The 25,215-nt window shown below is 48.6% G+C and overlaps 1 protein-coding gene across 1 annotated transcript in view; it reads right to left on the reverse strand.

Moving 5' to 3' along the window:
• The window catches only part of LOC119433865 (ileal sodium/bile acid cotransporter-like), a 41,697-nt gene extending 17,451 nt beyond the window's left edge, over positions 1-24,246 (reverse strand). The window contains 3 exon segments of the mRNA XM_037701144.2: positions 10,150-10,293; positions 10,295-10,387; positions 23,513-24,246. Coding sequence (XP_037557072.1) covers positions 10,150-10,293; positions 10,295-10,387; positions 23,513-23,941 — 666 coding nt within the window. The 5' untranslated portion in view covers positions 23,942-24,246.
• Between the last annotated feature and the right edge of the window lie 969 nt (positions 24,247-25,215).

Here is a 25,215-nt window from a genome sequence, read left to right on the forward strand (position 1 = left end):
CTTGAAAGCCCATGTTATCCGCGCGTTCCTTGTCCCCGCAAGCTGTGGCCTACATTCTTAGAGCGCCACGTTAACGTCAAATCAAAACGCGCCGAGCGTCTCAACGCGCTTGCTTGTCCGCGAGGAGTTTTAACTCGAAGAACTACTCAGCGGTGCTCAATTGGGCTTTAATGTTTTGGCTGGATCCTACACTGAGGCTGCAGGTTCCATGGAACTTCCTCCGCCGTGATGCAACTTTGCTTTGTCGCCTCTGGTTATAGGGTGGCTGTTACGAAAGCGTACTCATTTCTTATGGGCATGTCCGACACACCAATCTGACTCGTGCAACTGTGAGGAGACGATCGAACACGTGTTGTGTTTTAGGGGCGAAGCTCCTTAGGGTGTGGGTCTGTCCCTCCTCTGTAGTATGTAGTAGTAGTAGTCGTCGTCGTAGTAGGTAGCCACGTCTACTTTTATGGAAAAAAAAATTCCGAAAGTTGTGTCCGTAGCGCGGAATCGAACCAGGGACCCCTCGCTTCCGAACGCGCGGCGCTAACCACTACGCCACGAAGCGCACATGGACACACGCACCACGATGATAATAAATACCCGACATTAACGAAAGACCGCGTTTCTAACGCGTTTGTGCTAGCGCGTTACGGCCCGTGTAAGAAGCTGGTGTAAGACGCTGTGGCCTCTCCGCCTTACCTCTGTATTCATAAACGCTGATTGCGTCGGCAAACGTGGTGCACGTTCCGGCATGTGTAAACGGCTGCGTAAGACGCTGTGGCCTCTCCCCCTTGCCAGAGAGTACTGCACGTTTCTAACGAGTTTGTGCTAGCGTCCCCTTAAGCGGGAGATGGTGCAATTATAATGAAGGGCGCTGTTATAAAATAGGAATGACGTCACATATGGCGCGTGTCATTGGTGGAAGTCAATCGTTCGATTTAGTGCGGCGTGACTGGGCGAATTACACGGAAGATTCTACGGCCCGTGTAAGAAGCTGGTGTAAGACGCTGTGGCCTCTCCGCCTTACCTCTGTATTCATAAACGCTGATTGCGTCGGCAAACGTGGTGCACGTTCCGGCATGTGTAAACGGCTGCGTAAGACGCTGTGGCCTCTCCCCCTTGCTAGAGAGTACTGCACGTTTCTAACGAGTTTGTGCTAGCGTCCCCTTAAGCGGGAGATGGCGCAATTATAATGAAGGGCGCTGTTATAAAATAGGAATGACGTCACATATGGCGCGTGTCATTGGTGGAAGTCAATCGTTCGATTTAGTGCGGCGTGACTGGGCGAATTACACGGAAGATTCACGGTTTACCGATGATTCCCTCCGGAGCTTCGCCCACTCATCATCATTCACCCCGTGTTTATGCGGTGTTTTTTTGTCATATTTATGACATTAAACACGACATTCTTCGGAGTGTGCTAAACCGATTAGACAGCAGACCGTTTTCAGAGACAAATATTCTTGGACCATGGCCCCACGTGTCGCAGGCTTGCAAAGCGACACGGGCATTGTTACAGTTCATGAAGTCGACTGGCCTCAGTGACCGATTGTGAAGTGTCGGAAAACCGCACGTGTTCATACTGAGAGTACTTTCTTTCCTCTATCTCCTTTCTTTTTATCCCTTTAAACCCATTCCCTCGTGTAGGTTAGCAAATCGGACGTGCGTCTGGTTATAACCTCCCTTCCTTTCCTTCTTTTTCCTCCTCCTCCTCGCCGCTTTCACAACTCATAAGATTGTTAAAGCACTTTATATGTCGAGGCGAAATCGTATACGGCTAGGCGAAATCGCCTGTGTACAGAAAACTATCATCATTAGCATTAGTTCGAGCGTCGCCACTGCTCCTGCGTTCGTCGTGATCGTCTTCTTCCACAGCTGGCTGCGTTGCTGCTCATCATTCCAGCGTAGAATTTCACTTCTGTTCTGTCGTCGTAACGGGGAGGCTGCGTTTACCGGGGTATGAGCCATTGCTTAAGGTGGTATGAGCCATTCATTGTCTTACGTAACGGACAGATTTATATTGAGGCAATAAAATCGCAAGCGGCAATGGGGGGCGAATGCTGCTAACCACAGAATAGTGTTGGCCTGAGCTCCACGCCGCCGAGCTAACTCGAGGCATCGAACGCAAGCGACAACGGTGGACTGCGGGCAAACTGTCAGTGATGTTCTCTCCGTCGCAGCCGAACGTGTGTGTAACATCATAATTGAGAAATACTTTTATGAACCCTCGGTATTGACCCAGTGATAAATTCCGGGGCTGCACGTGTCAGCTTCGCTGGTTAACTTCACGGAGTGGAAGGGCCGACGAATTGTTTTATAATTCTTCCTATGCAGTGCGCCTAACGCGTCAAGCGTCTCATAGCGCTGATTTGCACTACATAAAAAATCCTTAAAGGTGTGTTGTTTCGTCTTTTCAGACTTGTGTGCGTGACCTACTGATCAGGTTTTTGTTTTTTTTTTTTTTTTTTTTTGCTTTTGCTTTCGTTTAAGGCCCTCGGCAATGGTTTCTTCTTTAGGTTGTCTGTGTCAGACTTGTCATCTCGTGTTATAAATGAGTCGTTTAAATTAACCGCCTACTTCATGACCTAGAAACCTGGTCGCAAATGAAATGACACTTCTCTATACGTAACTGGGAAAGATTCGCATGCATTTGGCCAACCGACAAGGCCGCACGAGTAAACATTCATGCTTTATCTCACAAAGGGATGTCCTCACACCACACCGCCCACCGATGCGTACACGGAAACTGCATGTGGCCAAACAGTTGAGCCACAGTCCGGGTTTGTTCTGCAAACAAATGACGACATGCAATCGCCCCGGAAAGGAGCAGTTTGCTCGAAACAATGAAACGCTGCGGGCCGTGCATGTGGTAAGCACCGGTGCCAAGCGAGTCCTCCTGTAATCTCAACTGAGGCTGTCACTGACGGTTTCTAGCGTGCTTGAGTCAAGTTAACTAAAGCAAGCGGTGTTTCGTTTAGAACTCGTAACCGATTGAACGCCAAAGCACAGGAAACAAGATGGGTAGACATTAGTCAGCGCTAGCTGTGTGTCTTTCTTGTCCGAACGCGTAAAATGGCGAGTTGGTATGGAATTGCATGGTTAATCGGAGTGCAAACTACTGGAACACAAGCTAAGGTACGAGAAAGACAGGACACAGCGCTATGCGCCATCTTTTTTTCAACAGTTTCAATAACTAATGGTGCGTGGGAAAAAGGGTTATTTGAATGAGTCATTTCTGTCAGAAAATACGGAGTTGGGTAGGCTGGCATGCTGCCGTATGCTCACTCTTTTATCCGGAGCCGTCCACTACAGCGGCCCTCGTAAGACATTGTGCAGTTCCGTGACGTCAAACCCCATAATTTATTTGTTAAGTTAGTACAATAAAAGAGTGACTAGACTGATTTTTTTTAAGAACGCAGATTCTTCGGAGCAAGGCCTAGAAATTACATGGCGGCGCACGGAGGGCACTCCCACGCACGCAGACGTCAACGTTTGGGGCGGCCGCCTCTGTGCACGGTAGGCAACAAGTCTGTTTCGGTAGCATCTGTGCTGCTCTGCTCACTGCGAGCGTTGAAGCACGTCTGACGTTCCTGCCGCTACTGTGCACAAGCACTTTGCATGCGTGTGGCAGGCCGGCAGGCAGTACGGGATTGAGATGGTCGTAAGCGTTCGCAGAACTCGCATTGCCTCAGCCTTTGCTCAAAGATGGACACCGATGTGCATGTTTGTGCACCTTGTCGGTTTCGTACGAAATAAGGCGTTCTGCGTGCGCTCCAGCCTGTCTGAGCTGCCACTGGAATATCTAGCTTTGTATTCATGACAGACTTTCAAAACGCCGTCCCCTACCACCCTACATCGTGCGCGGTTTGTTTGTGCTTGTCTCTCTCTCCTCTCTCTCTCTCTCTCTCTCTCTCTCTCTCTCTCTCTCGCTCCCCCTACCGCTCTCTTCCTCTTTTTATCCCCCTACTCCTTCCCTCCCGGGCCGGGTAGCCAACCGAAACTACCTCTGGGTAACCTCCTTGCCTTTATTTGCATACTTTCTCTCTCTCTCTCTGTGTACGCGCACGCAGTCGAGTCGACTTTCACCACTGCGAAGACTCAAGATACGTTTCATAACGACAACAAAGAAATAACTCTCAGCTCAGGAGGAACCTCGCGCTTCTGACAAGAACCAAAAGCCTCGAGGTGTTTGAGCAAGGGTTACTCGCGACAGTATGTGTTCGCTCGAAAGAGTACTCGACACGGAGAAGCAAATGTGTAGCTTCTAAGAATATGCCAGATTAGATTATTCACAAGCTACTTGAGGTTCACTGAAGCCCTTTCGCAGCGAATTGAGAAGCTTGACAACCACTTAACAAACAATGCAAGTTCGCGCACGAAGTACTGAACATTGCCGATAACATCACGCGAAAACGTTTACTATAGAAGGCACTCCTGTAGTTTGCGTTAGACTGCACATCAAGAGCTGCGCCATCAAAGGGGCTGCTGTGGACATCGCATGTTCGCCGTATTTTCTTCGCTGTCAAACATAAATACACATACATACACACGCGGTATTGAAGCGTGTCTACCTGTGCTCTCGAGTTTTACTGACACAGCAGCATTATGCCAATCAGCCCTAGCGACAAAGGTGGTATAGCCTCTGCTCGAGCGAGTCCTGCGGGCGCGGTTTGACGAGGAATGCAATCAATCTCGTGTTGTGCAGCGTGTATACTACTGCTGGAAATAAACGGCTAGACAAATAAAAACCCAGACTCCAGAACTGATTCTCTTCATTATTTCCAGATTTTTGTTCTCTTTCTTTTAGCAAGAAGTCTGCAGCATTATTTAAAAAAACTGCAGGAAACTTCAAGAAATGCAGTATACGCTCATCCGATGCACTTTCCAGCTGGTAACCGCTGCTTCGTTCCACGCTTTTGCGGTAGCACCATCTGGAATTTTGAAAGAGCACGTATCCGCTCCCTCGGCCATCTATCTCGTTACCATACACCGCTTCGGCTACTGCGCAGCCCGGAAATGAACTTGGCGGGTAGCGACAGGCCATTGACGTCACCAGCCTCGGCCTGGTGGCCAGATAAATGGAGTAATTGTTACCAACTGACAAATGTTCCAGTCGATACAAGTCCTTAAGTTATAACTCCCAGTGCAACTAAATGTGGGTCGCCGACCTTCCTTTGCGTTACGTCTTCAGCTGAATAGAGTGTCTTGATAAGGTGAACACGCGAGAATGCGGATCTCCTGGACATCGCAGGTCTGCAAGATTTAAATCTCACTATCGCTCAGACGAAGTGAAACACCATGATGTCAGTTATCGTCCAGGGCTCAATATATCTCTTTCATAACGCTACGCGGCAGACAAGGGGCTCAGTTGGTCCGCTCAAAAGTCCGAACTCCTGCTGGTGCACCCTACGACCGGGAAACAATATGGAGGAACACCGAACGTTAACATCAAGGTGAACGGGGGCCCAATACCTAACATAGATCAAATCAAAGTCCTAGGACTCCGGTTGCATACGGAAGGCAGAAACCTCGGTACCATCAAGGCGCTAGAGAACAGCGCACAGCAAACACTGAGGCTAATCAAGAGGATTGCCAATAGACACTACGGCATGACGGAGGACAGCCTAATTCGTTTAGGGCACGCCTTCGTCATCAGCCGCGTCGTCTATATGGCACCGTACCTAGCATTTGGAGTGGCAGAAAAACACAATATGGAATGCATCATCAGACGAGCTTTCAAACAGGCAAATGGCGTCCCGGTCACAACATCCAACGACAAACCCTTATAGTTGGGGCTACACAACACGCTTGACGAACTAATCGAGGCGCACACTACCGCCCAATATGAAAGAAACACACAAACCCCAACGGGGCGACATATTCTACGGAAACTCAAAATTCGATATGAAGCGCAACACGGCACGAAACTAAGCATTCAACTAGAGATGAGGAGGGAACTTAAAAGTCCTCCACTGCCCAAGAACATGCACCTGGAGGCGCAGCTCATTTTCCAGGGCAGCTGGGACCTCGGGCTGTGGCGCCGTTGCACGGGAGAACGTGAACCACGGCGGCGCCTCGGATCTGTTTGTGCCCCGGTGCCGCAGCGGAAGCCGCGGTGCCGGGCGTCGACGCGAATCGGCGCTCGTCGGGGTGTTGCAGAGCGCTGCGTAGCAACACCACAAATAAAAACATACTGCTCCAGTCAGGTAGACTGCTCCCTCCCTGATAATGAGATTATATTTGGATCATCAAAAGTGATGCGTTTATTTAGGAATAGCATCGATTCCTTAACAGCAGCCACAGTTGTGCCTACAAGTCTGACAGGTGACAGTGGTCTGCCGTTTTCCCGTCCTTCGGCTATTCCTAAATAAACGCATCACTGTTTTGATGAACGACCGCCGCTTTGCGTCGGCGCCCGACACCGCGGCCACCGGGGCACAAACAGATCCGAGGCAGCGCCGCCGTGGTTCACGTTCTCCCGTGCGGCGGCGCTACAGTCTGAGGGCCCAGCTGCCCTGTAAAATGAATTACGCTACCTGGAGCTCCACAAGGAGCGATGAGAGGCAAGAGCGTGCCACATTGAGCGCAAATAGCATGAAAACCGGCAGCAGTCGGTAGACCCTGCTGCTCAGCTCGGACCAGCAAGGTCCAGGTCTGGGCCGTCCAGCTAGCCGAGGTAGCCGCTGAGACCCAGGGGATCTCGGCCGTCTGCTAGGCGGAGGGAGGCTGCGTCCGCCCTCGTGATTGCTGGCACCAATAAAGTTGAATCTCTATCTCTCTGTCTTTCATAATACTCAGTATACGAGGACACAGGTGTAAGTTCCGGTTATATTCCGATGCATTTTATGAAAGAAAAAAAATTCTTGACAAACAACAAAGATTGAATAGCCCGCTAGAGTATGTAGCGGATACGTCTATGGCTTAATTGCATAACGAACAAACCTAAAATCAGCCACTGGGTTGACATCCTACACACCTTTCGATCTATCGTTCACTTCATCCATCAAAAGACACTGAAAACAACTTTTTGGCTAACATCCGTAACCATATTCAATGAGGGCTCACATTTCCTATTCCTGGGGTTCACCGTACTAAGAGATTGTACACGATAACAGCGATCGCTCCCTCCGTGGCACTCGTCGATCCTAGATTAGGCTTACGCGCAACACAAACATCCCTTCACTGGACTGGCGCCTAAAGCATGGCGCGAGAGATAAGTGCCACGGCGATGTCGAGATAAGAAATTGCGGATTTGGCGGAAAGATAGGAAATTACCCTACTTGGCCCTCCACTGTTTCCTCCCGCACAGTAGTCACTAGGATGTAGAGATGGAAATAAACACCTAGCACGTGACCTCAATCGACTGATAGGGCCCAATCTTGACCCGGCAACCTTCGTTTAAATCGGTGAAGCAACGCATTGCTTTGGCAAGAGCAGTCGGCGGCTACGTATATTTCGTATCAACACTTCTGCATCACAGTGCGTGAGGGAGCAGTATGTATCTCATTGTCACTCGCTTGCTCAATCTCGCGAACACGCACGACGCACCAAATCTAGTAGTACCCTTGTCACTAGCAAAACAACCTCCCGAACTCTCTTTGCCCGGAACATTTGATATGTGACATACTTATTCGGAGAAAAATAAGGCGAACCGCGAGGCTCAAGTTCTCGTCAGCGACAACGCCATGAGGCCAACACTCAGTGAAACCATGGAACGTACAGGGAAAATTAACTTCTTTTAATTGAAACGTAGGTAGAAATAATTTTGGAAGAGGAATACGAAATTGGACGAAAAGACAGCTGGCCGCAGGTGGGAGCCGAACCCACATGTTCTGCATTAGACGTGCGATGCTCTACCATAGAGCTACAGCGACGTCTGTCCCTGCCAGAGCTAATCCACGGAGTGTTAGCCAGCGCCAATCAAGCCAAAGGCGGCGTACGCGGAACATCCTTGCAACCACAGACACCATGTAGTGCATTAACCTAGGAGCAGGCAACTGGCCAACAGACCATTATATGCTACCTCATGAAACAAGGCTGTCAAAATCGAGGCAATCGCCACTCAATGAGCAAGAAAAATAAGGGGAACGGAGAGACTCGATTTTATTCTTTGTTAGTTACAACCATATTGAACCAACAATTAAGCAAAGGGAAACACAGGAGCAATAACTGTTCTCTTAGTTCAATAATTAAACTAAGTAGACATTTTTTAGTTATTGTGCCAAAATACCTTAGCTGACCATCTATTTTTCTTTATACTCCTCAGTAGTGATTTGTTTTTGTTTTGTTTTTTCGAGGCACATTTTGTACAGAGCCCTTCGCTCATAATGCGTGCGGCGTTGGTGACTGTTGCCGGAGCCTCTTATATAAATAGGCACTTGGTGCCGCAGCTAAACGTCGCCTCCCTTCCCTTCCCTCCCCCTCCCCCACGGCCTCTCGCGCGTCAGAAGAAGGCGCGTTTGCTCTACATATATGGTGATTGTAAAGGAGGAAAGAGACGCTTACTTCTGCAGCCCTTAAGCGAGCACGGCGCAGAACGCGCGTTTGTTCTCCGCCGTGCGTTCACTCCCCGTGAAAGCGCGCGCCCCTCGCGCCCTTTTACTCGCACATACAGCGTTCGGCGCGCGGCGACGATTTCATCTCCATTGACGTCATACGGAAACGGAACCTCACGGCGACGGCGACGCCGACGGCAGAAATCTGCTTTTGAGTGTCCATATAATTGCTATCGCAATAAAAGAGAAGTACTGCATTATGACACTAACGCGCACCGACAGTGAACGCTTCGGTGGTCTCAGCACTACGACGCCTCGATGCCAGCATTCGAAGGGACGCTGGCATCAAGAAGCACTACCAACGCCACCTAGGTGGCGTTCACCGTACTCAGCACAGCGGAGCGTGGCCTCCGCAATTAGCTCTGAAAATGTTTCTGAAGTTGATCGCGGAGGCTGCAATTACGACGCGCTGTACGCGCTGATTTGACTCGGTGACGATTCAGTTACGTGCTTTGTCTTGCGCGTTGTATTAGTGTGTCAGTTACGTGCTTTGTCTTTCGCGTTGTGCTAGCGTGTGCAGCGTAGTGCAGCTTCGCACGACGGTTGCTCACATCGACGTTGCCGTGCCACCAGTCAGCGTGGGTGCATCAACGCCTTTTAGCTAGGTGTGCAATGTGAAGACACGTTTGTGTTCTATTGTGTCGAGGCACATATCGCGCACATTGATGCTCATGATATTTATAGTGCTAGTACTTTCTTATTGCCTTCTTTTGTAATTAGTGCGAATTATTTTTTTCCTGATGTTCTTTTCGACTATGCCTTGCTTTACATATTGCTTTTTCTTTTAATGCGAAAGCACTATATGCCCCAGGAAGCGGGAAATCCGGCGTCTGGTGTCAAAATCCGATGGTACCAAAACCCACGTGACCAAGTCATGCCGTCACGTACGTTTCAATGTCAATGAAAACCGACCTGACCCACACCCAAAATTTGGGTGGCCCACCCCCAAAATTAACGTTGCCCAATTCGAAAATTGAGTTGACCCACGGTCAAAACCGACCTCAAATGGCTCAACCTCACTTGGCTCAACCTCACTTGGCTCAACCTCACTTGGCTCAACCTCACTTGGCTCAACCTCACTTGGCTCAACCTCAAAATTGACATGGCCCAATTCGAGCACATGACTAAGTGATCACGTCATGGGACATATTCACGTGACCAAGTAAGAACCTTAAGTTGCAAGGTCACATGACCAAGTGATGACGTCATGTGACAATGTCACGCGACATGGACATCGATATAGTCACTACGCCGATAGTGCTTTCGCATTCAATGCACGTAAGGAGACTTGCGTGCCTCCTTTCCTCTTTGCTTCTCTTCTCCGTATCTTTAACTTCCTTTTCTGTCACCTCCTTCCGAAAGAGTAGACAGGCTTTGCGCCCCTCTCGGTGGAAGTTGCCAGCCTGCTCCTTCGTTCTTTCCCTCTCTCTGCATGCGTGTGTTTTCATATCAATTAATAACTGCAGGCAAGCGCGAAAACAAACGTTCTGCGGTACTTGAGTACTAGTGCGGTGTTCAACATGTACTACTAGTTCAACAAACCAGAATTTGTTTCTGTAGCCCACACAAGGGGGCCACACTGTACAAACGTAACTATGGTTCTCACCAGGGGCATGAAGAGGAACTGGCAGGCGCAGCCAAGGAGCGGAGGCAGCGGTTTCTTCAGCGTATCGACGATGAGCTTCAGATCTATCTGGCAGCCCATGCTGACGTAGTTGATGGACACGATGATCGCGATCAGGTACGGGAAGGACTTGCTGAAGAACCGTGGGGTTGCGAAGCACGGCGACCAGGTAGCTGCTCTCCGTGCAGTTCGTCTCCACGTCGTCCTCCAGCAGGCACGTCTGCGTAGGTACCCAGATTAGGTCAAAACATTTGCCGTGGTTGAACGTGGTTAAACCAACTTTCTCGAGCGATAGCACGGTTTCGCTTGCTTTGAGAAACGGCACAGACGCTGTTCGGCGCCAGTCAGCCTCTACCGCATCTACAACTGCACCACAAGACAACGCACAATACAGACGCTGCTCGGCACGGCAGCGCAGCGAGTGAATTGACCTTCATGCTGCGTCTCGCTTCAACGCAAACTAAGCGTCGAAAGCTCAGCGCATACGAAGCTACCAGCACTCGACGCACTTTGTACACAACGCTGATTGCTTTGAAGATGAGGCCCGCGCGACCGCGCACTTTGTCCACATCGCAAATCACTTTCAAGATAGGGGCGCCCACGAGGCATACGCAGAAGCCTCCGGTAGTGGCAGGCTAAGTCCCAGTTTGACCTTGGCTGAGCTTGAAGGTCGCATTTACGGAACCAAGCGTTTTCTAGGTTTGTACCTGGAGTAGCAGAGCTATCGCTCAAACATTATTTGACGGGAGAGAGGAAAGAGTGACTAAACGTTGTGCAGTTGCCTACCCTACACGTGGAGAGGGGGACAACAGGGCAAGTGTAAGAAAGAGGAAACTGGGCAAGTGTTTTCATCATAAGCGATGTGCACTAGACAAGACGCATCACAGTCAGACGAACAAGACAGTCTATTTGTCCATTTTGTTTGTTTTTTGTTAGTGTTGTTGGAACAACGCTAGTGAATTATTCTCGTTTATTTCATATATCGGCGATTTCTTTCCTATTATGCTGTTATATACTACCTTGCTACCATGAGATATGCTATGTTTTTTTTTGTAATCAGCTCGGTATGTTGTTAAATTCGTGTTTTTTTTTTAATATGTACTGCTTCATTGCTATGCTACTGCTGCTTGACTTGTTATCTATGATAATTGTTTTGTGCACGAGGTGACCTCACTCTACGTACTAAGTATCTGTAGCATTACGAAGCCTTCAGTAATAAATTCTGATTTTGATTCTATAGACGGACACTCAAATTTGTTGTGTTCACTGTTCCGGTAGTACGGAAGGGCTATCTATGGTTAGAAACAAATAGCATGAGACCGCGATATTCAACATTGATTCACATGTCCTTTCACAAGTCGCTGCATATCCTGTCGTACTTTTATGTCGCAGATGTCAATACATGTATTAAAGACTGCCACGAGGGACTGCTACCACTGATTCGGAGTTCTGGTCCTCAAGTGGGTGGTATATTTCTGTCGCTCCAAACCGCGGCACCATGCGGTCAAGAGGCCACATATATACAACTTTTTTTGTACTACCCTGGCACAAGTGTCCCGTGTTATCAACCGGCCCCGGCGCAGAACATCGCGGAGCTCGTACTGACAGGCGCTTGCCTCCGATATCACCGGCCTGCTGATTCCAGCATGTGGGTTCAGGCGGAGTGTCACGGCAGAGCCCTATGAATGTTCCAGCATGACACCGTAAGTGGTTGTACCATTGCTTTCTTTTCCTTTCTGTTTTGAACTACATACTTGATGGCAGCCCTCTTGGAATTGGTTGACAGGTCGGTTGACAAGGTTCTCGCGGTTTGCTGCGGCTTCAGCTCTCCTCACCTCGCTCTCCCAGATTCTGTTGTATCCTCAAGTGCAACTTGCCAGATCGCGAGAGCCTCGACATCAAGATCTCTTTCTCTGGATTTCCTTGGGAAACTACACACTGGCGCTTTGTTTTGAGCCGCGCGTAGATTGCGTAAGATAAAAGTGTCCTCGAGTCGCGCGCTTGCAAACACTCCACAGATACGCAGGTGGGAGAGTGCCTTCTCCGTGACCTGTGCCACGGGCGCGCTACCGATCCCAGGCCGCGTGTACTCCGAGAGAGTTTGTTCCTCCTCGGCAAGGTCGGGTTCGTTCGCACAGCTTTTTCGCTAGCCACTGCGCGGTGTTATCTCGCTTTTCTTGGAACGTACAATAAGCGGCCGGATTCGCCCCCTTGAAGACAGCAGCTCCGGCCAGGTCGCTCACGCGAGTGAGCGACGCCTCTTTTTTTTTTCTTTTTTTTTGTTAAGGAGGCACGCGAGAACCAAAGGCAGGATGTTGCTCATTTCTGTCATAAAATGACAAGCCGTGGATAGATTTCCGTAGGCAACACCGTGGCGATACTTCGTTTCTGTTTTCTATAAAGCAAAATATTAATAGTTAAGAGTTAACCCTCTCCTAGTCTAGAGTAGCAAAGTAGAAGCCTCTTTTCCAGTTAACCTCGCTGCCTTTCGAATTTCATTTCTTTTATATGCACCCGACGGGTATATGTAACGCGCGGCTCATATCATAACTTTTTTTAATGTTTCAAGAACTCTCCGGTACCGTCTACTGGTGCCCGCACCGCCTTGTTTATTCACGTCGATAAAACACGAGATAACACACAAGGTTCAAACAGCACCACTTCAAACACAATTCATTACCCACAACATTAAAAGTATAGTGCCATACAACAAAATATGGCACCGTTTATTACAGTACCTCCACAGCTATCTTGGTTCTCCACAAGAAAAGTAGAAAGTTACATATTAAGAAAGGGTCCAGGCAAGGAGACACAATCTCCAATCCTATTCACTGCATGCTTAGAAGCATTCAAGCAGTTAGACTGGGAAGGCTTAGGAGTGAGGATCAGTGGCGAATATCTCAGCAACCTTCGGTTCGCAGATGACATTGTCCTATTCAGCAACAATGGGGACGAATAACAACAAATGATTGAGGACCTTAACCGAGAAAGTGTAAGAGTGGGATTGAAGATTAATATGCGGAAGACAAAGATAATGTTCAATAGCCCGGCAAGGGAACAAGAATTCAGAATCACCAGTCAGCCTACAGAGTCTGTAAATGAGTACGTCCATCTAGAACTCACAGGGGACCTTGATCATGAGAAGGAAATCTACAGAAGAATAAAACTGGGTTGGAGTGCATACGGCAGGCATTGCCAAATTCTGACTGGGAGCTTAACACTATCGTTGAAAAGTGTACAATCATTGCATTCTACCGGTGCTAACATATGGGGCAGAAACTTAGAGGTTAACAGATTATCGAGAACAAGTTAAGGACTGCACAAAGAGCGATGGAACGAAAAATGTTAGGCCTAACGTTAAGCGACAGGAAGAGAGCGGTTGGATCAGAGAACAAACGGGGATAGCAGATATTCTGGTTGACATTAAGAGGGGAAAATTGAACTGGGCACTCCATGTAACACGTAGGATGGACAACCGGAGTTACAGAATGGATACCAAGAGAGGGGAAGCGCAGTCGAGGACAGCAGAAAACTAGGTGGGGTGATGAAGTTAGGAAATTTGCAGGCGCAACTTGGAATCAAATCAGCTAGCGCAAGACAGGGATAATTGGAGATCGGAGGAATCGAGACGCCTTCGACCTGCAGTGGACGATGCAGGATGATGGATGATTATTATTACAGTAACTTACGAGACCTTTATGAACTTCGGTTTTCGCAGCACCTCATCTATCGGTCACGTTACAGGTTTGTACATTAATGTGTATCTTGTCTTAACAGAATGGCCGGGCAAATAAGACCAGAAATGGAGACCATGAATTATCCTTCGCACCCGTATTGGTACTTGGCGTTTCAGTGAACGCGTAGCGTAAAAAGAAGATCGCATTAGCCACTTTTTGCACCGGCCTAAAAGCTACTTCCTGAGCTTTATCTCTTATGCCCCCACGTATGACGACAACGGGAAGGCTGTCACCGAAATGGCTGCCACACCTGCTCTCGACTCTCGAGTTCGCCGGTCGCCCCGCGTGCCGATATCGGTTGGTCGATAAGGACAACATAGGACGCGCTGCTTCTTGAACATGTCATCGCGGCCGCAAGACTGCGACACTTGTCTTGAATCTGCGAGTGGTTCGCTGGGTGTCCGACTCCCCCTCCCCCTTTGAGATGCACGCTTTTGCATCGCTGATAGCGGATATCTTTCTCAGGCCTCCAATGTTTCTTGGGACGCGACTACGTCGGTATCGAGCCCACTGTTCATGTAACAATTGGTGGGTGGATAAACTATCTCACGGAGGGCTCAATATACGAGTAGGGGGGCGGATTTCGCGGGTGAGGGCCATAAACAATCGTGAAAAGGAAACAGTCCTGCCGTCAAGCCAGCCTTGTGTACGCCAACTCCTCAAGAGACTGTAGAGTCTGCAGGGCGTCGGTATGGCGGAGTATGACGTACGTGGGTTTAACTCCCAGAGTCTGAACTATTGGCTACGAAACGCTGTAGTCGACGGCTGCGGATAAATTTATACACGCGTGACGTTCCGTAACCTGCACCCAAATCGAAATACGGGAGCACTTTTTGCACTGCTGTACAGTCAGAGCGCAGCCACCGCTTGCGGGAATCGAACCAGCAACCTTGTATTGACCAGCAGCCATGAATTTGGGGGTGACATAGTCCATGTTTCCACGTAGCGATACGTTCGTTGAGAATGTTATTTAATGAGCGATGCCTTTTTTGAAACGGCGGGTGGATGTTTACTAAGATAGCGATGTTTTCGTAGGCTGTTTTGAGAAGGGGTTGAGCGGAAAGAATTAACTGGGCCAGTGGAACTTGGCCGCGGTCACAGGGCTATAGAGTCTGCGTACGAGGCCGCTGGTTGCGAGTTCTAAAAATAAAAAGAACGCCTTAAAATTAATTTTAAACTGGATCGTTTATATTATATGTTAAATCATTTTATACGAATAAATGGTCAAATCTTTAAAACCCACACGAGGAATATTTTTGCTTCAGCCGCTGGAACACATATTGGTATGTTGCAAGAAAGAAAGAACGATATTCAATAAATATTTCAATAAGAAATATGAGTTATATAAGAAGTATAAGTCGCGCCGAACTGCTACTTTGTTGGATATGCCTCTTCGAGAATATACTTTGGTGAGCAATTACCAATTTCGGCGTAGAAGCTGCGACGTCTTTTGATATCGAGTGCCTGCCAGCGTGTCACGCCGTTTTCGGTGAGGTACGCTTCCTTAACCTGGCACGCGCAGCGGTTGCGGGGTTCTCGAATTCCGTGCTAAGCAGCAAGCCACCTCAAAAGAACTACGAATGAAACGTCACTCCTATTACTAGCAAGCCTCAGAGCGCCCTAAAATTATCATAATGGCTTTCCGAGAGATGCGTGCGTCATACACTTATGACGCAGAACGGTGGGAGCATATTAAGCAGAACATTGCGATGTCTTTGGCGCTCGCATCGCACAGACAACCGGGTAATCCAGAGCGACGGTCAAAACGTCGCGATGTCCTGCGCACACGTGACCACCTTCTGGATAATGACGTAACAACACACACACTTCCTGGGAAATGACTGCGAAACTGCTTCCATTGGAAAGCTTATAAAGTAAATTATCTACGACGCTGGTCATTCTTTTTTCTAGGGTTCCCGAGGTCCGAAACCTTCATTAAACGCCAAGTGTGAACAGTAAAAAATGTCGTCTCAGTACATCTTTATTGCCATGGTCACTGCGAGTATGGCTCATGCCATTAAAATATTCACTGCCCCTGTGCTCGCCAAAGCGCCACGACTACAACGTTGAGAAAAGGCCCAGTGGCATATTTGCTGCGAACTTTTTAAACATCATCTCCAATCAACCAAAAATCAGCTGCAATTAGTGCGCAACGCCGTTTCTCGTCTGAAGCAGCTGTAGCCGTTTCTCTGACAAGAGTTTGCTAGAGAAACAACCGTCCACCCACCAGCTGTATACACGAGATTTTTTTTTTTTTTTTTTTTTGTAAGGAGACGTTGACGTCTTTTAGAGGCGCCGGCTCCTCATCTGCTATGACGTAGATGTAAAAAAAAACACTCATCGAGAAATAAAATATGGCGGCACAGAAAATCACCTAATCCGGCAAATCGTCTCTGCGGAAGTACGCAAGAAGTTTCATCAAAGGAAGCAGGTAAAGAGAGTTCGTGGGAATATTTCGCAAGCTCTCAGTTTCACAAGACGAGTCGCCGAGTCCCGACACAAATAAACTTCAGCCACAGTAAGGAGGGGAAAAAAAAGGGCACGCAGGAGCACCTTCGCTTGACAAACGGCAGCGCCCACAGGACACTCGTCGCACCTCTTAATGAACACTCATGAACACGTCTCTGCAATCATGGACTTCGGGTATTTAATACAAGTAGAACAAAAGTAGACGCACACGCTTGAATGAGTATTCTTTTTGTCCCTGTTTTCATTGTTCCACCTACAGTCAGACTTTTCTTAAGCAGCCAAGAAAGCTCTTTCGGGATCTGCTCGTTCCGGAAAGGGACTCTCGAAATACTGTGGTTACAGTAGAACTGAAAGTTGGGAGAGTTGGTAATGTTTCATTGTTTAATTGAGCGCGCACATAGGAGGAGGGAAATGGTAGAGTTAAACAAGCGCTGACCCTCTCTGTTCACACTCTTTTTCGGCGCTTGTTGACTCTCATGTGTCCCTTCCTCTCTTGTGCGTGCTCAGTTCAGCAAATAAAATGCTGAGTTATGTGAGTAACAAACGTAGCAAATATTTTCGGAGTAAAATACTTTCGGATTCAGCGTCAGAGGACTCGCTGAAATCTGCCAATTTCGTTCCATCCTTTGATTTCAAGTCTCACGAGACTCCCTAAGTCCCCTTGTCGAAACGTTGGCTGCAGGCGGAAAGCTTGTATTCTTCCCCCTCCGTCGTACTGTTCGAGTAACATACAATCATCATCATCGTCAGCCTATACATATGTCCACTGCAGGACGAAGGCATCCCCCTGCAATCTCCAATTGCCCCTGTCTTGCGTTGGCCGATTCCAACTTGCGCCTGCAAATTTCCCAACTTCATCATACCATCTAGTTTTCAGCCGTCCTCGACTGCACTTCCCTTCTCTTGGTATCCATTCTGTAACTCTAATGGTCCACCGGTTATCCATCCTACGCATCATATGGCCTGCTCAGCTCCATTTCTTGCTCTTAGTGTACATTATGATATACAATAGAAACCGGTTATAACGAGCATGCTTATGTACCCACGACATTTCGATAGATCAGTTGATATTATGCACCCCAATTCGCTTATAACGAACGTAAGCGAACTTTTGCGATGCGTTCGTTATATAAGAATTTGCTGTGTTCAGTGCGGAAAAGAAGCAAGAAAGGAATCCGTTTCTAGAAAACAAGACTGCGCGTAGTGTAGGCCGTAATTTCTGCGTGTGCCTTGAACTGTTTCCCAGCGTCGCTAAAAAAGCCACTCTCGATGAGCGATACTGGCTAGACCTGGATCCAATTGGCTTCCTTCAATGTCGGCAAAATGCCGGCGCAGAACGTCCAGCGCAGAAGTGCGCCCCGAAACCGTCGGCTGAGTAGGCTCTTCACCTATAGCCGCGGACGCCCCGAATTCGATACATCCAATGTACAGTTTCCTAATGATGGCGTTATCTTACACGAGTATACGTCAGCAAGTTTCGCGTGTTCGTAATAAAGAATAATTCGCTTTGTCCGGGTTTAACAGTAAACTTAAAGAAAGGCGCGGCTTTTTTTTTTTTTTTTTTTGCGTGTGTGTATGCGAAGGTAAACTTTGTATTCGACCTGCGCGCTTGGCAACAAGCTTTCGTGAACCAAGTACAAATGAACCACGGCAAGTCCGAAGCCAAGAATCGCACGTTTCATTTTTTTTTTTTTCGCTCTCGTACCGGTTGTTTTGAATGTTATCGGTTAGCGAGCCCCCTTTGTCTGTGGTCGCTATCTATTCCTCGACTTCCATTTTTATCGCCTTAATCTATGTCGTTACGGACACCCTGCTTGCGCAACCTTTGTTACCGCTCTGGAAGTTTTACTTTCGTCTCTCTTGAAGAGGCGTAACTGGCGAGAAACGGCCGGGTTTTTATCTGCGGTACGCCTGAGGCAGCGCATTGTTTGAATGGTGAGATACAGGACAGGAAATATCGTTTTTTTTTTTTTTGCTGCACCATAGTTGCTTTGAAACGTTAGTTAGGATGTCGAAGCAATAACCGCGAGGTTCACAGGACGACGGAAGCTCGAAATGCTCAACAACGGTTGATCAAGTGATGCGTCAGGCTCGAGCCAACGCTTCGACAGGGAGACGTGTCTTGCTCAGGAAGTGTTCCCTTCAGGTGGCCAGGTAATTCTGTCTATCTGACATTTAGTTTTTGCCCCATGTCACGCATCTTCGGAATCATGAAAAAGCGCGGACCTGCAGAACAGGTTAAGAGCAGTCATACGGCGCCTGAGTACACTTGATAAAAGGTGAAAAAAAATAAAAGTGTGGCTATGTTATGCAAAGCGCTAATAGTGCGGGCTGTAGGATCTACGCAACCCCGTCGCTAATGTATTGGTACTCCTTTCTTCAAAAAGCAAGGGTGCAAGTTGTTTACTTATGCAAAAGATTTATGTCCAGGGCCCCGTGAAGGAATTAAAGGTGAATCCACGGTAGCCTAGGACTATTTCGGAGACCCTTGCCCTCCTGAAAACTGAGAGGCACACGTTCTCTCTCTCTCTCTTCTCTCTCTCTCTCTCAGCCACATATACGGATTTTTTTTTATTATGAATATGGATAATGGGATTTTTAACGTAATGGGCTGTAAGCCTGTGAGGAACGCCGTTATGGAGCGCTCGGCATTAGATTTGTCAACCCAGAAGTTTTTTGACGTGCACCGGAGGGCACGTTACTCGGGCGTCCTTGTATTCCGCCGCCGTCAGAATGCGGCTGCCGCTGCCGGGAGTCGACCCCGCGACCTCGTGATCAGCAGCTCAACGCCATAGCCACGCAGTCACTGCGGCGGGTGGTAGTTTTTTTTTTTTTTTTTTTTTTTATGAGCGAGTTACATTACTACCCTCACTCGCCCCATGTTTGTCACCTCAGCATCGGGGGCGGTGAAGGGGGGGGGGGGGGGCAAAAACTGATCGTCCGGTCTTGAGATATTTTACGGGGATCATCAGCACTTGACCCTAACATGTGTGCCCCACTCCTGATCAACGCTCTAAGGGATCAAACAAAAAAAAAAGTGCTGAAACCATCGAAGATGATTGTCAGTGTAAGCGAACAGCGTGAACGAACGAACGATTTTCTTTGCCGAGTTCGTCCACCAATCATCGACCCCCGACCAACCAACAAAACGGGCGAAAGAGGCAATAAAACCTATTCGATTTTTATTTTTATTTTTTTAATGGCGGGAGCCTTTCGTTGTTCACAGCGCACACGGACTTAAGAAAAGAAGAGACAGGCAGAGCAAAAGAGCGCCGACTTTCAACTTCTTTCATTTGTATGAAGAACTGTATACGTTGGAAAAGAAACGCAAAGGAGAACGACTGGTGTCATTAATGAACGGTCTTTTCTTTTTTTAGGAACCTGCTGACAACTGCCTCAAAACCGAGCGATATAATCAAATTCGTGTTATTAGCGTGGAACGGAAAGTGCATTTTGAAAACTTTAAAGCGCAACGATAGACAGTACTGGACAGAAAGAACAGGACAAGGCGGTGACGTCAGGTGCACTGACGCGCATATCAGCAAGGTTACTTATGGCAGCTTCGATTACTTCACGACTTTTCCGCGATGACTGGGTTGCTTTAGCGAGGTAACTGGGTAACTTACGAAAGCGACGCTTTCGCAAGTTAGCGAGCGTTCCGCAAAATAAGAATCGCATCGGTAGCATTAGCCCGGCTTTGTTAGGAGCGGTATGGAATTACAATCCGGTATGCCAAGTCTACGCGTACTTTACGAAATGCTCGAGGCTGCCTTTGTCTATCGGTGTTAGCCATTGTGGCACAAACGAGACGGATCTAAAGCTCCATTGCGAAAAAAAAAAGAAATTATCAGACATTGTAAGCGGCAGTTAAGAAAAAGGTATCGCGCAAAAAACAGACGCGCACGAGAGGGTATCGACACGGACAAACGCAACCTGCAATTGAGGCTCTGTGACAGGATGAGGCAAGACAGTTTTTGACGTGCTCCTCTATTGTCTCCTTCTAGTAAAAGAAACTTATTTCGCCACAGTACTGCCACCCATAAACGTTATTTTAGCGTGTAGCTTGCGGCGCTTCAGCTGCTCTGCGTGGGCGGCCGCAATAAGAAAACGAGTCGTGTCATAAACGACGGAGTTTAACGTCCCGAGACTAAATCTACTACAGTGATTTACGAGGCGCGCCGTAGTGGAATTAACTCCGGATTAACTTAGATCACTTGAGGTTGTTTTACGTGGACCTAGATCACGGTATACAAGCATTTTTCATTCCGCCCCGATCGATAAGGTGCCGAAAGTTGAATCCGCGCTCTACAGCGCTCTGCAGCGCCATACAGAAACACCACTCAAGACAACGTGCCATAGGCGCCGTGTAAAGGGCTTGTCCTGTTTGCATAGCGAATAAATGTTTGGCAGAGACACCTAAGACCGCAGTGGGAATGCGACAGCATTGTAGTCGCTTTGGGGAAATGTTTTCACTTAGGTATTCATCCGCATGTCGTCGTGCGAATGCCCGGCGTTCCTTTTTTCATTTACACCTCATTTTATGCACTGATGTTTTGGCGCCGAGAGTCCCATTGTTGTCGTTTCCTGTCCGGCACGTGGCTCCTACCCACTATGGGGGCATAGCCAAGAAATGGCTACGCCGATCGTGGCGGTTCCATTTCGTATTGAAAGGTCGTTAGCGCTTGATCGAAGATGATGGCGACGGTGACCCGCACACCATAAAAAGTGTTGCCCGATCTTTTGAACAGTGGGAAGACAAGATGCAGGGTTGTGTAGAAAGGCACTCAGAAATTTTACGCGAGCCCGAACATTTCATGACTTTTTTTATATATACTCTTCGAAAAGATACTCCGATATCCTGAGTCATTACAGACTGGGCAGGAGGATCTACCCACCCCCGCATCCCAAGCTAACAAGAGAAGAGGCAGTGATCTTCCGCAAACTACAGACAGGCACATTCCCGCACGGCACCCTGCTACACGCCATGTACTACCCTACGAGCTATACTCACAAAGGCGCCTTCTGCTCTGCGCCCAATACCCTCTACCACATGATATGGGAATGTCAACAAAACCCATCGACACCACCCATCACCGGACCAACCGTCGAGCAGTGGGAGGCCCAGCTGACAAGCCCGAGCCCTGAAGACCAGCATCGCCTGGCGAGCAGGGCCAAGATATCGGCTCAGGCCCACGGCATCCTGGACTAGGGACGCCGCCCACCTCGGACGATTTTAGCGTCTGCTCATTTCCCTAAATAAAGTTTATTCCTCCTCCTCCTACTCTTTGCGTCGTCGGCCACTTTTGGTACCATGCTTTGGTCACGTCGCCGCCGGACTGTCGCGAGATTAGGCATGTAACACTTTCGCATTATTATCAGCGTAATTTTATAGCTTTCTTCGCCTTTTCCCCCGGGGCTTGTCGTTTATAGTCGTTCCGTGGCCGGATATAGTGTTTCGAAATATTTGTAGACACCTTGGGTCGCTGGGTACGCGTACCACTGCGCATACCCCCGAGCAGACAACTTCGGCACTGCGTTTGTAAAACTGGGTATGCACCCATTCTTGTCCAATCCACCAGTATGGATTTACCACTGTGACACGCGAGGGGTAAGAAGTCCCAAATGTATTTAGATATGTGCCGAACTTCTTTGCGCACGCGCCTCCCATCTACATTTTTCCACGGCAAAGCATCACAGGTCACCTCCGTCCTCGTAACGCATACAGCTAGCAGCTTCAGGCGGCGAGTCTGCGCTCGTGACATCCGCTGTATTGCTGCTGCCGCGCCAACAAGCTTCGCGTCACTTCGATTTCAACGTCGCGTTGGATGTGCGTGTTTATTTTTTTAGCGCGATTAGGCATTCTTACGACGCTTCACGCACTTTCCGGTATCTGTCAACCTATCTATATACGCCTCTAACCGATTTCCCGCCCACCTGGGTTGTTGGGTATATCGGTGGTGTAATGGGTCGGCCTGCTGTGCTCAGGTCACGGGGTTCGAAACCAACCCTCTGACCAACTTGGGTCACTGTGTGTGTGCCACGGGACATACGCCGCAATTCAGTGACGAAAAATACTTCAACATTTCTCTGGTGCTGGGCGGAACGAACCCGCGTGCCATATATATTCAGGCTATCTTGTTTAAATATACGTTCTCGTGCACACCGCGTGCGGGCATTACCGCGGCCGAGCTGAATGGCGCAGCGCGGTCTCGGCTGTGAGAGAGGGGCCTGACTGCATGCAAGCCTCATACGTGAATCGTTTCGGCTGTGGCACTGTGGTGTGTCCCTACAATTCTTCAATGCTAATCGCATTAACGTAGAAAATTCGTCGTAAGATGACTGCTCACGGATTTTATTTTCCTTAGTGTCACGCGGTCGTTTCCCTGGGGCTATGAGAAATGCCCCGTTAAGATTCGTGCAGGCGACGACATGAATATGCAGTGACCCATTTGAAGTGAAACTGCAGCAGAGCGCTCAAATCCGCAACGGTGGAGATTTGCGCAACCAGGTGAAGTGCGGGCGTCTGTATGCAAAACGGGAAGCCATACTTCAATGATGCGATTACCGTGCACTCGATATCTACGAGCTCGGCCGCGGGTCGCCACATTTCGCCTGTCAAACAGCGGCTGAATGCAGCAGAATTAAATTGTGGGGTTTAACGCATGGAAGCAACACAGTGGATATCAGGGATGCCATAGCGGTGGACTCCGGGATTATCTGGACCATCTGTATGTTCTTTAACCTGGTACTAAAGCTAACTACAAGAACAATATTGCTGGCCGTCCCTTCAGGAACGAGACCATCGCGGAGGGGAATCGACCCCACGACTTAGTTCTGCACGGGACATGGCCATATAACGGTCCGTCATAATACCTGCTTCGCACTGCGGTTTCTGTTCTCGTCGGCTACGGTCATTGCGGTCACAGTCAAGTGTATATACGATCAGCATCTTTCTTGTGTTATCTCGTTGACATTTTTACCGGTGCTTTACCGTATTTTACCGCTGCTTCACCATATGCTTCTTAGTTTTATTTTCTTCAAACAAAGACCATTTTATTTTTGTTCCGCGCAACTTTGCGTGGCATTTCACTTGACAACGCGACAATTCGTAACGAAACGCCCATTTGTGCCGTGCTCACCTTGAAAAAGATCTTGGTGTAACTGACGAAGACTCCGCGGACGGTGAAGTTGAAGCCGGTGCCGTTGGCCTCGGCCTGCACGTACACCTGCGAAACGTCCACCGTGGCGACGCTTGTGTCGGCGCTGGTCACCGATATCGTGCGATTGCCGGGTGTCGTGAAGGACACCCGCACGACGACTTCTTCTTCTTCCTGTACGTCGATGCGGCCCGGAGGCGTGAATACCAAGGCCTCGGTGTCGTTCGAAACACGGTCCCTGTCGTGCACGGCCCCGCCCGTAAAGTCCTGTCCTGTGGCAGAGGTGTAGGTTGAATTCTTTGCCGCGTCGCTCTTGAGATTTGTGTTGCCGTCCTGACTAGAGGCCAAGCCCAGGACGAGCGTCCAGGACAGGCCGCACAGGACCAAAGCGACGGACCGGTGGACGTGCATCGTGAAAGAAAAAAAGAGCTGCTTGACCCTCCGGCACCCGGAGGGGAACTGGTTGCACGATGCGACGTTGGCGTCTGAAAAGGACGATTAGGCGGCGAAACGTGTCGATATCGCCGATTCGCTTTATCGGCAGCGCGATAACGACGGCCACGGAGGGGGGAAACCCACCAAGAAGGCGTACCGTCGGCTTGGGAGATTGCTAAGTTGGTCTTAGCCCTCTTAGCCGGTAGCACGTGTCTTTACGTAACATCGAATTCAAAGAAAAAAAAACTGCAAGATTGCTTGCCGTCGCGAGCTATAGCTTTTGATAGCTAAGGTAGCTGCCCCGTCTGTCGGCGACGTTTTCAAGTTAGCGTGCTGTTATGTAAACGCATCTAACCTCTCGCGTAGCGAATAAACAGTCATGAAATAATCGACGCGAGGCTTCTGTAGTGACAGTTTTGCCCGAGTGCAATGCTGCTAAGCACGAGGACGCGAGTCGGACAAAGAGCGACCGCAGGCGTAATTTTTTGGGAGCGAAATGCAAGAAACGCTGGTGTTCTTAGATTTAAATGCACATTAAAAAAAGCCAGGTGGTCAAAATTATACCGGAAGAAGAATGCTTATTTTGCAGTGCAGAAATGGAAAGAGGGTCGAAAAATATTGGAAGGCAGTTCAACAGGTTGAACGTCTAATTGAAGTCGATGAAAGACGTCTTCCTGTGCGAGCTGTGGGTGAGAATGGGGTGTCCTAAACAGTGTAATTGATTGTTATAGCTACGCTGGAGCGACAGCGTTTGATCGACGTCAACTGGAGGACAACTTTATTGACATCAGTTATCATCATCATCACCATAATTATCATCATCATCGTCATCATCAGCACCACAACCATCATCCCCGCCTCCGTAATACTCATCATCATCATCATTATTGCCACCATCAGCGCGCCTCTAAAATAAATTATATGGTTCATCATCATCAGTTTTGAAACATTCTTTAGACTGCAGTATCTTCGGGATCGGCCTACGAAAGAGGCTAGAGGCTAGAAACAGGCATTCCCGATACGGAAAAGTGGTGGTAACTCAGCAAGGAAGACGTTGCCTTCAACAAACGCGAAAGCACTTCGCTATTGGAGTTATAGTGCCCTTCACAAGACAGTTGGGCATGCAACAAGTTGTTTAAACCATAAATTCTGCCCAGCAGGCCCTCCAATGTGACGTCACTCGAAGCCCTATTTGTTGTTTTGGGATCCCATAAATCAATCAATCTTCTCGAGTAAAGTGGGTTGGCTTT

Source organism: Dermacentor silvarum, chromosome 11, assembly GCF_013339745.2.
Source record: "Dermacentor silvarum isolate Dsil-2018 chromosome 11, BIME_Dsil_1.4, whole genome shotgun sequence".
Taxonomy (NCBI): Eukaryota; Metazoa; Arthropoda; class Arachnida; order Ixodida; family Ixodidae; genus Dermacentor; species Dermacentor silvarum.